This window comes from Nycticebus coucang, chromosome 17 (assembly GCF_027406575.1).
Source record: "Nycticebus coucang isolate mNycCou1 chromosome 17, mNycCou1.pri, whole genome shotgun sequence".
In the NCBI taxonomy this organism is placed as follows: Eukaryota; Metazoa; Chordata; class Mammalia; order Primates; family Lorisidae; genus Nycticebus; species Nycticebus coucang.
The window spans coordinates 32559637-32575792 of NC_069796.1; the positions used below are offsets into that span (position 1 = coordinate 32559637).

Sequence of the window (16156 nt, forward strand, 5' to 3'; positions counted from 1 at the left end):
TTGCTCAGAAATGTTTGCTGCTGCCAGACATTAGGATCTAACTTCATCACAGATTTAGAAACTTTCCTTTTTGTAATTATAAAGTTTTGAATCAAAGCTAAGAATGACCACTAATCAAAACATAACAAATAATAGATGATCAAATAAAGGTATATGATGAAATATAAACTATAGTTTTATTAGAATGTACCAGTCAAGCAGTTTTTATAAATTAATGTTCAAATTAAGAAAACATGAATACCTTAAGGATTAATAAATTTAAAAATAAATTTAGGAGAATATACACATAACTATACAGAATTTATGATGTATCTGTAGAATTCTCTAGTCAGCATTTTTGTGCATGTAACATTAATAAAAAGGATTTTTTTAAAACCATACAGTGTTTCTGGGATTCCCTGAATTTTCAGCTGCTGCATTTTCTACTCTACATCGGGCAGGTTCTTCTTCCTTTCAGTTTGTGCATTTCCTGTATTCTAAAAAGTAAATAGAAACACGACCTTAATTGAGGAAATGGTCAGTCTTTGGCTGAGGAAATACAGCCAGGGATAAATACTTGTACTTTGCCCCTGAAGGGTACTTTATAAGGTACAGGGACACTATTTACCAGAGTATTTCTCTTTATCATCATCCAACAGAACCAAAAGTGCCCTTTATGGGGAATCTTCTCTGTAGTCTAAATCACTCATTCACAGTAATTTAGGGTTTATATTTGGTCATAGAGCTGAGTCAATGCACATATGCACTATTTCAATATACTTTTAAGATACCTGAAAGAGTTGAATGTAAAACTGGGAAGGGCTTGGATCTGATTAGATAATTCAAAAAATAAGTCAATGGGCTGGGTATGGTGGCTCACACCTGTTATCCTACCACTCTGGGAGGCCAAGGCAGATGGATTGCCTAGGCTCAGGAGTTCAAGACCAGCCTGAGCAAGAGCAAGACCTTGTGTCTTAAAAAGAAAAATAGCCAGGTATTATAGCTGGCACCTGTAGTCCCAGCTACTTGGGAGGCTGAGGCAAGAGGATCACTTGAACCCAAGAGTCTGAAGTTGCTGTGAGTTATGATACTACAGCATAATACTGAGGGTAACAAAGTGAGACTCTGTCTCAAAAAAAAAAAAAGAAAAGAAAAAACGTCAATGCCAGGGCCAACAATAGAACAAATAAGTGGCTATTCCCCCCTATATTCTCTCATGTTCTAAAATATAATCCAGACTCAAAATTTAAGACATTTTCTTAACTCTTACAATAATTTATTGAAAGCATTTGAACTTGCCTTATATGCAATTTCAGTCACTTATCAGAACTGCATTTGAATAAGCAGTACAAAGAAACTATAACCAACACTGTCAACTTCTGTTTTTTTCTAATAACTACTACTTGTTTCAAAATTACTTTTATAAAAGGTCATCTTTTCAGGAATTCTTCCATGAGCAAGAAGAGTTTTCCTCCTCATTTATTTACTTATCCTAAAAATGTCAAAAGTGTCTCAAGAGTTTCTTTTTTTCCTGTATTGAAATGAAATTTCCTGGGGCCTCTCATAGAACAATGGGATAAACACATGTGTCACATTTCTAGACTGCCCAAGCTCAGGAGACCTAATTCACCTAAGCATTCAAAAATGTGCAAATGGTGTGCTGTACATGCTATTACATGAGTAAGTCACTCAAATTTAAAAATGTAAAGCCTTTTTATTGCTTTTTATAAGGAACTAAAAGATGACCACTAATGGCTTGCTTGTTCTACAAAATCTCCTTTCTGCAAAGCGAATTGTGGAGTTATTAACAAGTTCTAGGCCAAGACTAAGGCATAGCCCTAAATATCACAGTGATAATACTTCTAACAGTGTCTGATAACCCTTTTATCCAAATGTTGTAGAGATTGAAGCCTTGTTAAAATGCCTTCTTACAGTTTCAGATCAGCTTTTCTATATGTTTAGTTTCTTCAAATGTCCTTAATAAGTATGTGCTATTTTTTATCATGAGTAAAACTATAATCAATTTTATTAAAAAAAAAATAGAAGTCATGAAGTTGATAAATCACTTACAGAGATAACCTCACAAATCCAAGATAGGAAGCCATCTATATGATTTAATTCAGGGGGGTGGGGGTGACCATGATCTCTTTCCCTTAAAAAGAGTACCTTTAGAGAGCATTCATTTGGATGTTAAAGGCTTCATGATTTCTGAATAAAATTCAAGAATCTCTCTGGTAGGTAGCTGTTGGGGACATTTCAGTAAGATTACCTGAGAGCTAGCTTGAGAGTGAATATTCATGAAAATAGGACAGTAGGTAGACAGTAGAAATAGGGAAATAAACTGAAGATAAAACAATAAAATAAAACAAAACAAACAAAAAATAAAAGGAAGAAAGAGGCTAAAGACAAATACATATATCCTCATGGCCATATGCCATGTGTCCCATCATCCATTTTCACTGGGATGGCTTACCTGCCCAATGTTTGACAATACACATAGCAGAGATACTATTTTCTCTGGGTACCAAGTATTTTAATCATTTGATATTCAAATAAGGGCTGGTATTTACTATCCCCCCAAAAAGAACTTTTAGAAACTTTTAGTAATTGGTTATCTAAGGAAATATAAATGTTTCTAGGGTTTAAAAATTATAGAATTTTGAATTTGTATATAGCTTTCCAATTATAATAGCTAAACTTATACACTGAGTCAAGGGCTCTAAACAATATTCTTTAGTAAAAACTATAAATGAAAAAAATTTTACCTCCTGTTTTTCTTGATTTTGATCCATATTAAGTAAAGTTGGTATTTTAGATGAATCTGTTTTCTTTGAATCCCTTTTCAACACTTTTGTCTGTTTAGCTTTTACAAAATTACATAAAACAATGAAAATTTGTTATTCCTACCTTGAAATTTTACTTTCCTTTTCAAGAACTTCAACTGGAAATTCTGATGTCTACTAACATCACTTTCTCAATTTATTACAAAAGAACTGAACACGTTCTTGAGTTGTAATGATAAAATATGGAAAATTATTTGCTTTATAACTTTACAAATAGCCTACCACATATTAAAAGAAGACACTTACTTTATTTGGTTTTATTATTCTCAGTATGAATGCTAAGTAAAACAGATAATTTCTCTTAAGTTATGCATATGTATATTCTTGCTATTATATTAACTTTTCACAAGGTGTCACTATTCTTCAAAGAAACATAACATTTATTTAAGATAAACATGAGTTTCATTTTTAAGTAATTCTCAAATTTAAGACGAAAGTAAATCCTAAATTTATAAATCTTATCTACTAAATCCTGGAATGTTCAGACCATATATAAAATTCCTGCTATTTTTTTTTTTTTTTTTTTTTTTGAGACAGAGTCTCACCATGTCACTGCTGGTAAAGTGCTGTGCTGTCACAGCTCACAGCTACCTCAAACTCTTGGGCTTAAGATTCTCTTGCCTCAGCCTCCCAAGTAGCTGGGACCACAGGCGCCCGCCACAATGCCTGGCTATTTTTTTTTTATTGTTGTTGCAGCTGTCATTGCTGTCTAGCTGGCCCGGGCTGGGTTAGCACCCGCCAGCCTGGGTGTATGTGGCCAGAGTCCTACTCACTGAGCTACAGGCAATGCCCAAAATTCCTGTCATTATATGAGGAAATATCATGGAGAAAAATATGAACGCGATTTCTTCCACTGAACCAAAACCATCTTCCTCAAATATTGTTTTAACATTTCAACAACATTGAAGTAATGAAAAATCGACTCTTTGAAGCTGTCTTAACTCCTCTTATTTAAGATTATCTCTTTTAAGTCTTACTCCTTATTTGATGGTGGGGAAAAATATGTCATCAGCTAAAAATGTTTTTCTCACCAATTTACTTTTTTCTACCTAAATCACACTATAAAATCTACATGATATTATAAAACATCTTATACATGATATTATCCAGATTTGTAAAGCTATGCAACAAATGTATACCTTCCATTCCTTTAATATCCTTCGACTGTATTGTAAAAGGCAATTCTGGAAAATGGAATTCTTTCCTGTCAGATCTGGAAAAATTCAGCTTCCTTTTGTTCCCATTTGCCATTTGGTCACTTTGACCTGTTCGCTCATTAAATATACCCTTTTCCATTTGGCTCTAAACAAACAGACAAGAATTCATTTGAAGAAATATGTGAAACTATTTGTAGAATGAAAAACCCAGAATTGCTAGCCATTGGCATGATATAAGGTAGGCATAATAACTATTTTAATACTTATAAAGAATATCATTAAACATATCAACAAATCAAACTCCAATGAAAGTTTCAGAGAGGAGACATTTTTTACCATATTTAATTTTCTGAGAATAATAGTCTTGACCATGAGACCGACAATATTAAATGTTAATATTTAATACTAATCACTGCACTCTGACTTTGAACAAATTGGTTCAGTTCATTTTCACAGTAACTTCTTTATCTATTTATAAACTGATATGTTTAATGGATATTAGGAAAAACCCAAGGAGAAAAATTATTCATATACCCAGCATCTTGGAAACCTTTTGTGTTATCTATTTTTGTTAATTTGACAACAAATCACTAAAATCTTTCTTGGTCAATGAACACTCTTCCACAATGTAATGTGTAAGTATCTTACTGTATGAATGTACCCTAATGTACTTAATCATTCACCTATTGGATAGGTTTGTGTTATTTTTTATTATTATAAATAACACTGTGCCTCCATTTTTGTTGTTGTTGTTTGTTAGTTTGCTTGAGACAGAGTCTCACTATGTTGCCCTTGGTAGAGAGCTGTGGCATCTCAGCTCACAGCAACCTCAAACTCTTGGGCTTAAGCAATTCTCTTGCCTTAGCCTCCTAAGTAGCTGGGACTACAGGCACCTGCCACAACACCTAGCTATTTTTATTGTTGTTGTTGTTGTTGTTGTCATTATTGTTGTTCAGCAGGCCCGGGCCAGGTTCGAACCCGCTAGCTCCAGTGTATGTGGCTGGCACCCTAACCACTGAGCTATGGGTGTCAAACCTATGCTTCCATTTTGAATAAATCACTTTCCTATGTAAAAAATGGGGGGATGATCTACAGTGATTATTATCATCATTATTTTTTTTTTTTTTGAGACAGAGCTTCACTATGTTGGTAGGGTGCCATGCGTTACAGTGCACAGCAACCTCAGATTCTTGGGCTTAGGTGATTCTTTTCCCTTAGCCTCCCAAGTAGCTGGGACTACAGGCATCCAACACAAGGCCCAGCTAGTTTTTGTTTGTTTGTTTGTTTTTGTAGAGACAGAGTCTCACTTTGTCACCCTCGGTAGAGTGCCATGGCATCACACTGCTCATAGCAACCTCCAACTCCTGGGCTTAGGCGATTCTCTTGCCTCAGCCTCCCGAGTAGCTGGGACTACAGGCGCCCACCACAACACATAGCTATTTTTTGTTGAGTTTGGCCAGGGCCGGGTTTAAACCTGCCACCCTCAGTATATGGGGCCGGTGCCCTACTGACTGAGCCACAGGCGCCACCCCTACAGTGATTATTATTTTTTTTTTTAGAGACAGTTGCACTTTGTTGCCCTTGGTAGAGTGCCGTGGTGTCACAGCTCACAGTAATCTCCAGCTCTTGGGCCTAGGTTGCCGCACCCCCGGCATCAAGCCGTGGCGGGATGGCTCTGTCCGCGTTGTAAAAACTGTGGTAAGGCGGTGAGTGCTCCCCGGAGCGTTGCCCCCAGTCCCCCTGGCCTGCGACAGCAGCGCATAAGTTGCCTAGCATGCCTTTTAGTGAACGTAAGAATTCATGAGGTGCGGCATAAAGGCCTGAATAACCTTTACCCTGAAACCTGTTTGAAACTTGTTTGTTGAGTTGAATGGTTAATTGTTGCTTGAATGTCCTCAGAAACTAAGAATAAACATAATGACTTACTAATCCATGACTTCATCTATACAATGGAGACTAAATGTCTCCAAGGGAACACGTTCCCACCATAAAAGTCAGTTAATTGAAACAATGTATCAAGAGAATGCAGGAATGACAAGTTAAGATGTTCCTACCAGATACCCACTCCCTCCGGTCTCTTATCTCTACCTTATGTCCCTTTAAAACTGTTTCTTTGAAATAAGTTTTCTATGAAATTGCTTTCTCTATAATTTTGTCACTATACACTTAAAACATATACATAATTCACTATCAATTCACTAACAACATAAAAATCATAATCAAATATAAAAATATAAAAATACAAAATGTGAACAAAGCAGTTTTACAAAGAAAGAAGGTTTAAACATAGATAAAGAGAAGTAAAAAAGTAACTGCTGATAAGCAGCAGTCCTTTGTTCCCCCTTACGGGCAAAAACATTGTCTAAGAAAAGACGGTTGACTACTCCCATCTACAAAACTCGATAAGAACTTTGTAAGCATCAGCAAGTCATAAAAATATCTTTTGTAGTTTGTAAGACATTGTCAAAAATGTATAAATACCATGCCTAAAAATCAGTAAAGTACAGCTACTTTCTTCATCACCCGTGGTGTGTAGTAGTCTGTCAATTCACCCTGCGTCGACCTTCCAATCAACCTGAGCCGTTCGCCCTGAAAGCCCTCGGACTGAGACTCATTCGACTGGCGGTCCGCAACAGCTGGCGCCCGAACAGGGACCTGAAGGACAGGTGATCTTTCTTTTTCTTTCTTTCCTCTCTTTTCAGATTGAAGGCGACTCTCACCAGGGAGCTCGAGTCCCGCCGGTAAAGGCTGACCGGTTAAGTGTGAGTAATCCGCAGGACAACATGGGGCATACATTAGGAAAAGAGGAACACATGCTCAGTGTCATGATACAGCGTCTGTTAGAGAAAAATGGTTTTCATGTGTCTCTCAAACGGTTGGAGGAGCTTATGCATTTCATAAAGTTGGTTAGTCCTTGGTTTCTGGAGGAAGGCTCTCTCTCTCTCTCCGACTGGAAGAGAGTGGGACGCGAAATGCGGAATTACATGCAGGAACATGGGGAGCAGGTTTTGCCCCCACAAGCTTTTCCTTTGTGGTTACAGGTTAGAGAACTTTTAGCTGACAATACCTTTTTAGAAGCATTCATAAGAGAAACTGATTCGGAGGCTGGAGGCCCTGAAACTAAGGTGGCACCCATTTACGATGAAGTCCCCCCAGAGGCTCTTAAAGACCCCGAGCCAATATCTAACGCTGAGGGCGTCATTCCCTCAGCTCCAACACTCAAAGATATTCTACCGCCGCTCCCACCGGTTGATAATTCATCGGATAGTGACGAGTGGGATGTGGTGGATGAATTTACTAAACCAGATGAAAAAGATAACATGCATGATTTCATTCACCCTCGCCGAGCTTATCCGGCAGTCCGTATGCCTGTGACTACACCCAGGCCAACTTTGCGGGCTCCACTTCCCCGTGTGCCTCCTTGTCTCCCCCCGCCGCCCATAGGCTTTCAGGTGGCGGTGCGAGAAGCCCGTCAGCAGGGAGATTTTACTTTCGCTTTCCCGGTACGCTTTCCTACCGAGGAAAGGGCACCACCCACCTGGGAACCTCTGTCGTTAAAGACACTTAAAGAATTGCAACAAGCTGTCCGTACATCGGGAGCTTCTGCCCCTTATACTTTACAAATTGTAGAATCAATTAGCAGTCAGTGGCTTACTCCGTATGATTGGCAACAGACGGCCAAGGCCACACTTTCCCCAGGTGACTATATTTTATGGAGAACAGAATATGAGGACAGATGCAGAGAAAGCGTTAATCAACATGTGGGTAGAAAGGCACAGCCCACGTTATCTATGCTTTTAGGAACAGATGAATTTGCCACCTCTGAAAATCAAATTAAACTACCACGGCAATTTTTAGAAATAATTAACCATAATGCAGTTTCTGCTTGGCGCAGAATACCTCCTCCAGGTACTAAGGGCACAACTTTAGCAGGCATAAAACAGGGTATGGAAGAATCCTATCCTGACTTTATTTCTCGCCTAGAAGAAGCTATTAATAGAATGCTCCCACCGTCTGAAGGCACAGCATTATTACTCAAGCAGTTGGCTTGGGAAAATGCAAATACGCTGTGTCAGGACTTAATACGTCCACTCAGGAAAACAGGTACAATACAGGATTATATTAAAGCATGCATGGATGCCTCACCAGCAATCGTCCAGGGAATGGCGTTTGCTGCAGCTATGCGGGGTCAGAAATTCAGTTCATATGTTAAAAGTGCTTTTGATAGAGACCCCAGCAATACATGTTTCGGGTGTGACCCCCCACATGATTTACCCACTTGTTATAACTGTGGGAAGCCAGGTCATATACAGAAGGATTGTAAGAAATCCACCGGTGCCAATAACAATAATAGTAAGTCCCGTGGGCTTCCCCCGGGACCATGCCCTCGTTGTAAGAAGGGCAGGCATTGGAGAAATGAATGTAAATCTAAGTTTCATAAAGATGGAACCCCCTTGTCTGACAAGGGTGCAAATGCTAATAATGGCAATAGGTCAAAAAACTAGATGAGGGGCATTCTCCCAGCCCCGACCCCAAGGGAGAGCCTAAGTCTACTGTAGTACAACCTTTTTTAGAGCCTACATCTGCCACTAATTGTATACCGCCAGAATGGACAATTCATGACCTCCCGCGTGGAACTCCTGGCAGTGCAGGCCTTGATCTTGCCAGCTCTAAAGACATAATTATATCTAAACATGATGGTGTTACTCTAGTTCCTACTGGAATTAAAGGAAAATTGTTACCGGGCACAGTGGGTGTTATTTTAGGTCGCAGTTCCAATTATACCAAACATTTTGAAGTTATTCCGGGAGTTATTGATTCTGACACTGAGAATACAATTAAAGTCATGGTAAAGTCTTTAGTAGAAACTACACAAATTCATAAGGGACAAAGAATTGCTCAGTTATTGTTGTTGCCATATATACCACTTCCCACCTATCACTTACATGATGCCAGGGGAGAGGGTCAATTTGGATTTACTGATCAGGACTGTGTAGCTCTCATACATGATTTATATGATAGACCAATGCTGAAAATGAAAGTTGAGGGCAGGCCTATTAAAGGGTTAATGGACACAGGAGCTGATGTAACTTGCATTGCAGCTTCTGACTGGCCAAAATCCTGGCCAGTACATCGGACTGGGTCTTCATTAGTCGGTTTAGGTTCTGTTTCTGGTGTTATGCGGAGTACATCTCATTTATTATGTGAATATAAGGATAAGAAAATTTACTTTCAACCTTATGTGTTACCCTCTCTACCCTATACTTTGTGGGGACGAGATCTTTTACATGTTCTAGATATGAAACTAGTTACAGGGGATCAGCTGAACGATCAGTGTTTTTCATAGGGGCCACTGCAGAAAACTATGCCTGTAAGATAAAATGGTTAACAGATGTTCCTGTGTGGGTTAGTCAGTGGCCCCTAACAACAGAAAAGTTACAGGCATTACAAATTTTAGTACAAGAACAATTAGATAAAGGTCATTTAGAGGAATCCACTAGTCCATGGAACACTCCTGTGTTTGTCATTAAGAAAAAATCTGGCAAATGGAGACTTTTACAAGATTTAAGAGCAGTAAATGCCATTATGGAAGACATGGGCTCCCTTCAACCTGGGCTCCCATCTCCTGTAGCAGTACCTGAACAATGGCCACTTATAATTATTGATTTACAAGACTGCTTTTTTACTATTAATCTACATCCTGATGACTGTCCTCGTTTTGCTTTCAGTGTTCCTTCTCTAAACTTACAGGAACCGTTTAAAAGATATCAATGGAAAACTTTACCACAGGGCATGAAAAATAGCCCTACCTTATGTCAAAAATTTGTGGCGGCTGCATTGGCAGCACTGAGAAAACAATTTCCTAGTGCTTACATAATTCATTATATGGATGATATCTTACTAGCTCATCCTGAGCTACCACAAGTACAGCTAATGCTAGAAAAGGCTATAGAACAATTAACTAAATTTGGTTTAGTAATTGCCCCAGAAAAAATTCAGAGAGATAAACCATTAAGTTATCTGGGACAATGGATTCACTCTGACTATATTGCACCTCAAAAGGTGCAAATACGGAGAGATAAATTACAAACTCTTAATGATTATCAAAAATTACTGGGAGAAATAAATTGGATTCGACCTTTTTTAAAAATTACTACAGGAACTCTTAGTCCTTTGTTTGCTATCTTACAGGGAGACTCTAATCCCCGTTCCCCTAGACATTTAACTCCAGAAGCCTTGCAGGCTTTACAAGTTGTTGAACAGGCTTTAACTCAAGCTAGGGTTAAACAAATTAATTATCAAAATCCATGGTCTCTACTTATTTTTTCTACTGAGTATACTCCTACAGCTTGCCTATGGCAGGAAGGTATTTTAGAATGGATTCATTTACCACATGTTCAGACAAAGATTGTTGCTGATTATCCATACCTGGTGTCTTTATTAATTGATAAAGGAAGAAAAAGATCACGGGAATTATTTGGTAAAGATCCTCATGTAATTGTAACTGCTTATAATAAAACTCAAGTAGAACAACTGTTCCAAAATAATGATGATTGGGTATTAGCCTTACAAGGCTATGCAGGTCAAATCTTATACCATTATCCTAAACATCCTTTAATTGAATTTACAAAAACAGTTTCACTTATATTTCCTCTTATGTGTTCCAAACAGCCTCTGTCTGACGCAATAACCTTATTCACAGATGGCTCCTCTACAAGTCGAGCTGTAGTTTTTAGTACAGGCCTGTCTCCTCTTATCAAAGAGGTTACACAAGCCTCTGCCCAACAAACAGAATTATGGGCTCTAATCTCAGCCTTTAATAACTTCAAACAAAGGTTTAACTTGTACACAGATTCAAAATATATTGCTTCTCTTTTTCCGGCTCTTGAAACTGCTCTTTTAACAGGAACCTCAACTATTCTACCTTTATTAAAGAAACTACAAACTTTAATTCAGCAAAGAAATAATCAATTTTATATTGGTCACATAAGAGGACATACTAATTTACCTGGCCCTTTGGCCCAAGGAAATGCCACTGCAGATTTGTTAACACGTACTATGGTGGCATCAGTGGCTGAAGCTGAAGAAAGCCATGCCTTACATCATCAGAATGCTAACGCATTAAGAAAAATGTTTCAAATTACTAGAGAACAAGCAAAACAAATAGTATTAAAGTGTAAAGCCTGTCCTATTACCCATCATCCTTTAAAATTTGGTGTTAATCCTCGGGGTTTACGCCCCAATGTATTATGGCAAATGGATGTAACACATGTGTCTAGTTTTGGAAAACTACAGTATGTACATGTTACTGTTGATACCTTTTCTCATTATATCTGTGCCTCTGCGAGATCTGGCGAGGCTTATAAAGATGTTGTACAGCACCTATTTTACTGCTTTCAGCAGCTAGGTGTTCCTCATCAATTAAAAACAGACAATGCTCCAGCTTATACCTCTCGAGCATTTGAACAATTTTGTATACAGTGGAAGATTTCTCATTCTACGGGGATTCCTTATAATCCTCAGGGTCAAGCGATTGTTAAAAGAACTAATCAAATATTAAAATTACAGATTGAACGTCTACAAAAGGCTCATAAATATTTCTCTCCTCATCATATTTTAACCCATGCTTTATTCGTCCTGAATCACCTTAATGTAAACTCCAACAATTTAACCCCTGCTCTCTCCCATTGGCAGCCACAATCGGCTGCCACCCTTCCTAAAGTTCTTTGGAAAGATTTATTATCGGGCCAATGGAAAGGCCCTGATGTATTGTTAACCTCCGGACGAGGCTATGCTTGCATATTTCCACAGGATGCCGACTCTCCCATCTAGATTCCAGACCGGCTCATCAAACCGGCTCCTCCGGAGACCCCGGCGCAGAAGACAACGCCTGCGGCGGATGAAGATCCTATCTGCACAAATGAGGACGACTGTGGAAGTTTCACCGAAACCCTCCAAGATCACATGGACACAGATCCGTGCCCTGGTGAAACAAGCTAAACAGCTTCTCATGTCTCAAAGAAACCCTCTAACTCCTACAATGTACTTTCTTGCGTTTCTATCACTAATCTCTACTCCTAAGGTAAAAACTGCAGCTTATTGGTCTTATGTTCCTAATCCTCCACTGCTACACCCTGTGGGCTGGCTAGATCCAGACCCCATAAAAATTCTTTCTAATGATTCTATCCGCTTAGGAGGTTTAACTGACTCAGAATCCAGACATCATGCTGCGGCTTTAATTAATTTCACTGGCAAAGCCGACTCCTTGCCTATTTGCTTTACTTTAAGAGGCAACACACCTCCTTTTTGTTTACCTACTAGCTACAGGGTATTTTTAACTGATGCTCCAGATCCTCACGATGCAAATAGACGTTATGTTTGGGAATATGAGTTACAAACTATTGGAAGTCCTAATTATAATGAAACCTGTTTACCTGTGGACTCGTTACCTCTCCCTAACTGTAAAGAAAAATATAGAGATAAAAATCAATTCTGGGAATCATCATTGACTAAAACACCTACTTGGCTTTCCTATGAATTCCCAAATGCTGCCAACAAGCATTCTCCTATAAATTCAAACACAGTCATCTGGGATTATTCTCCTACTTCTTGTTTTGATCATAATAAATATTTCTCGAACCAATTAAATAAATTTCATCAGTATCAGTGGTCTGGTACTCCCCAACCAATACGACGATGGTTCACACCTGGTCTAGTTGAGCCCATATGGGTAGCTCAAGACAAAAATAAAACTCAAATACACTATGATTTATTTAGACTTGTTGCTGCATCCAACTTAATTTTAGAAAAAAAACCTAATATGCCAAAACCAAATGCAATGTCAGTAAGAACTTGTGTTGGATATCCATATGCTCTACTTTTAGCTCCAAATAAGTATTTAACTATTACACAATCTAAAAACTCTTATCATATTTCTTGTACCGCTTGTAAAGTTACAAATTGTCTTACTTCTACTAATTTATTCAATGAACGCTTGTTTAATTCTGTTTTAATTGTTAAAAGACCCTCTTATGTACTATTACCTGTTGATTTACAAGATGATCCTTGGTATGATAATTCTGCTTTACAAGTTTTACATACTGTTAATCAGTTAATTCGACCTAAGAGGTTTGTAGCTGCTTTAATTCTCGGTATTTTAGCTTTAATTTCTATAGTTACAACATTTGCGGTAGCCACTACTGCTTTGGTTCAAAAAGTTCACACAGCTCACTTTGTTAATTCTCTCAGCAACAACATAACTCTAGCTTTAATGACTCAAGCCAGCATAGATAATAAACTTGAAGCAAAACTTAACATCCTAGAAGAAGTAGTTTTAGCCTTAGGACAAGATATAAAATTTATACAACATAAACTCCAAACCAGATGTCATTCTGCCTTTCCTGCTATTTATGTAACTCCTTTACCTTATAATATGTCCACTTCCTGGGACAAAACTAAAGCTCATCTACAGGGTGTCTGGAAGGACAATGATATTACACATGATTTACATACTCTTCAAAAAGATATCACTGCCATCAGTGAAGCTCATTTACCTAGCACTTCTCTTGATTCACTGGCTCAATCCCTCTCTGACAATCTTAAATCTTTAAATCCTGTGTCCTGGATTCAGTACATTGTGTTTATTGTCATTATTGGATGCTTGATATTCTGTGTTGTTTTACTGTTACCTTGTCTCCTTCGTTGTGTCTTTTCCTCCTTAAAGGCTGTTCGCCAAGACCTCTTTGAACTACGTTTCATTAACAAAAAAGGGGGAAATGCCGCACCCCCGGCATCAAGCCGTGGCGGGATGGCTCTGTCCGCGTTGTAAAAACTGTGGTAAGGCGGTGAGTGCTCCCCGGAGCGTTGCCCCCAGTCCCCCTGGCCTGCGACAGCAGCGCATAAGTTGCCTAGCATGCCTTTTAGTGAACGTAAGAATTCATGAGGTGCGGCATAAAGGCCTGAATAACCTTTACCCTGAAACCTGTTTGAAACTTGTTTGTTGAGTTGAATGGTTAATTGTTGCTTGAATGTCCTCAGAAACTAAGAATAAACATAATGACTTACTAATCCATGACTTCATCTATACAATGGAGACTAAATGTCTCCAAGGGAACACGTTCCCACCATAAAAGTCAGTTAATTGAAACAATGTATCAAGAGAATGCAGGAATGACAAGTTAAGATGTTCCTACCAGATACCCACTCCCTCCGGTCTCTTATCTCTACCTTATGTCCCTTTAAAACTGTTTCTTTGAAATAAGTTTTCTATGAAATTGCTTTCTCTATAATTTTGTCACTATACACTTAAAACATATACATAATTCACTATCAATTCACTAACAACATAAAAATCATAATCAAATATAAAAATATAAAAATACAAAATGTAAACAAAGCAGTTTTACAAAGAAAGAAGGTTTAAACATAGATAAAGAGAAGTAAAAAAGTAACTGCTGATAAGCAGCAGTCCTTTGTTCCCCCTTACGGGCAAAAACATTGTCTAAGAAAAGACGGTTGACTACTCCCATCTACAAAACTCGATAAGAACTTTGTAAGCATCAGCAAGTCATAAAAATATCTTTTGTAGTTTGTAAGACATTGTCAAAAATGTATAAATACCATGCCTAAAAATCAGTAAAGTACAGCTACTTTCTTCATCACCCGTGGTGTGTAGTAGTCTGTCAATTCACCCTGCGTCGACCTTCCAATCAACCTGAGCCGTTCGCCCTGAAAGCCCTCGGACTGAGACTCATTCGACTGGCGGTCCGCAACACTAGGTGATTCTCTTGCCTCAGCCTCCCAAGTAGCTGGGACTATAGGCACCTGCCACAACGCCCAGCTATTTTTTTGTTGCAGTTTGGCCGGGGCCGGGTTTGAATCCGCCACCCTCAGTATGTGGGGCTGGCACCCTACTCACTGGGCCACAGGCACTGCCCTCTACAGTGATTTTTTTTTCCAGTGAAAGTAAGTGTGTAGGATAGCGCCTGTGGCTCAAAGGAGTAGGGCAACGGCCCTATATACTGGAGGTGGCGGGTTCAAACTCAGCCCTGGCCAAAAACTGCCAAAAAAAAAAAGAGAGAGAGAAAGTGTTTATTTGGTTATTGTTTTTATTGCATAAATCCAGGTATTAAAACATTTTTTGGAAATGAAAAACCAGAAATTTTTGTAACTTTTAAGGGCGAAAATCTTATTCTGCCCAAGTCAGAGTATACAAATTAAGATATGGAAAATTGATTAAAATTGCACAAGCTTTAAGGAAATGATGGCCTATTTTAATCTTAGGAAGAAACAAAAAAAACTAAATGCACATTTTTTTAAGTGCTAATTCCTCAAAGATAGAGAAAAGGAAAAGGGAGGCAATGTTAACAGAGGCCATATTTTAATGACTAAATTCTTGCCTTACTTGCATGGGACCTGCATCCTCTTGCCTGCCATTATATATAACTTGTCCAATAGATTGTGAAGAAGTACGTCTCTTTTTTGCTCTTTCAGTTAACCTATTATTTAAAAATGAATGAGAAGTTATTAGAACTTCCTAGAAATGCCTTTGCTTTAGTTTCAAGAATGAATATGGATGGAAGTCTACTGTTTGAATGTTGAATGCCAAAATTGCCATTGTTAGTCCCTGAGTTCCAATTGCTCTAGATAACAGGTTGAAAACCCCTAACATCAGTGGTGATAACCAGGTGGGGAACTCCTGCTTGCCTATTTGCTCTCTTTTATCTACTCTGAATTTAGGTCTCTTAACTACTGGGTTTCTCAGTTTATAATCTTGCTGTCCAAGAATGGCTTACAACCATGGTTACTGACACCACAGTTTTGGGGTCACCTCAAGAACAACTGAACTACTGCTAAACCTTTAGACTGACACAGACTGTATACTTGCTTGCCTTTGAAGACCATTAGGCTTCACAACCTAAGCCCACATCAGTCTGCTAATAGTGGTTCTCAACCTTCCTAATGCCACAACCCTTTAATATAGTTCCTCATGTTGTGGTGACCCCCAACCACAGAAGAACTGTATTAAAGGGTCGCAGCATTAGGAAGGTTGAGAACCATTATGCTTGAATGTTCTTGGGCTAATAAACCTAATAAACCTCCTTTCTCACCTAAAATCACAGTAGTCTTCTTAATTTTAGAAGTGGCTGGTCAGGCGCGGTGGCTCATGCCTGTAAT

General features: G+C 38.5%; 1 protein-coding gene across 1 annotated transcript in view; it reads right to left on the reverse strand.

Moving 5' to 3' along the window:
• Positions 1 to 414: 414 nt before the first annotated feature.
• The window catches only part of CDKL3 (cyclin dependent kinase like 3), a 64781-nt gene continuing 49039 nt past the window's right edge, over positions 415 to 16156 (reverse strand). Inside the window, exons 9-12 of the mRNA XM_053566141.1 lie at positions 15384 to 15477; positions 3962 to 4124; positions 2745 to 2842; positions 415 to 476 (exon numbers count right to left, since the gene is read on the reverse strand). Coding sequence (XP_053422116.1) covers positions 423 to 476; positions 2745 to 2842; positions 3962 to 4124; positions 15384 to 15477 — 409 coding nt within the window. The 3' untranslated portion in view covers positions 415 to 422. The remainder of the gene's footprint in view (positions 477 to 2744; positions 2843 to 3961; positions 4125 to 15383; positions 15478 to 16156) is intronic.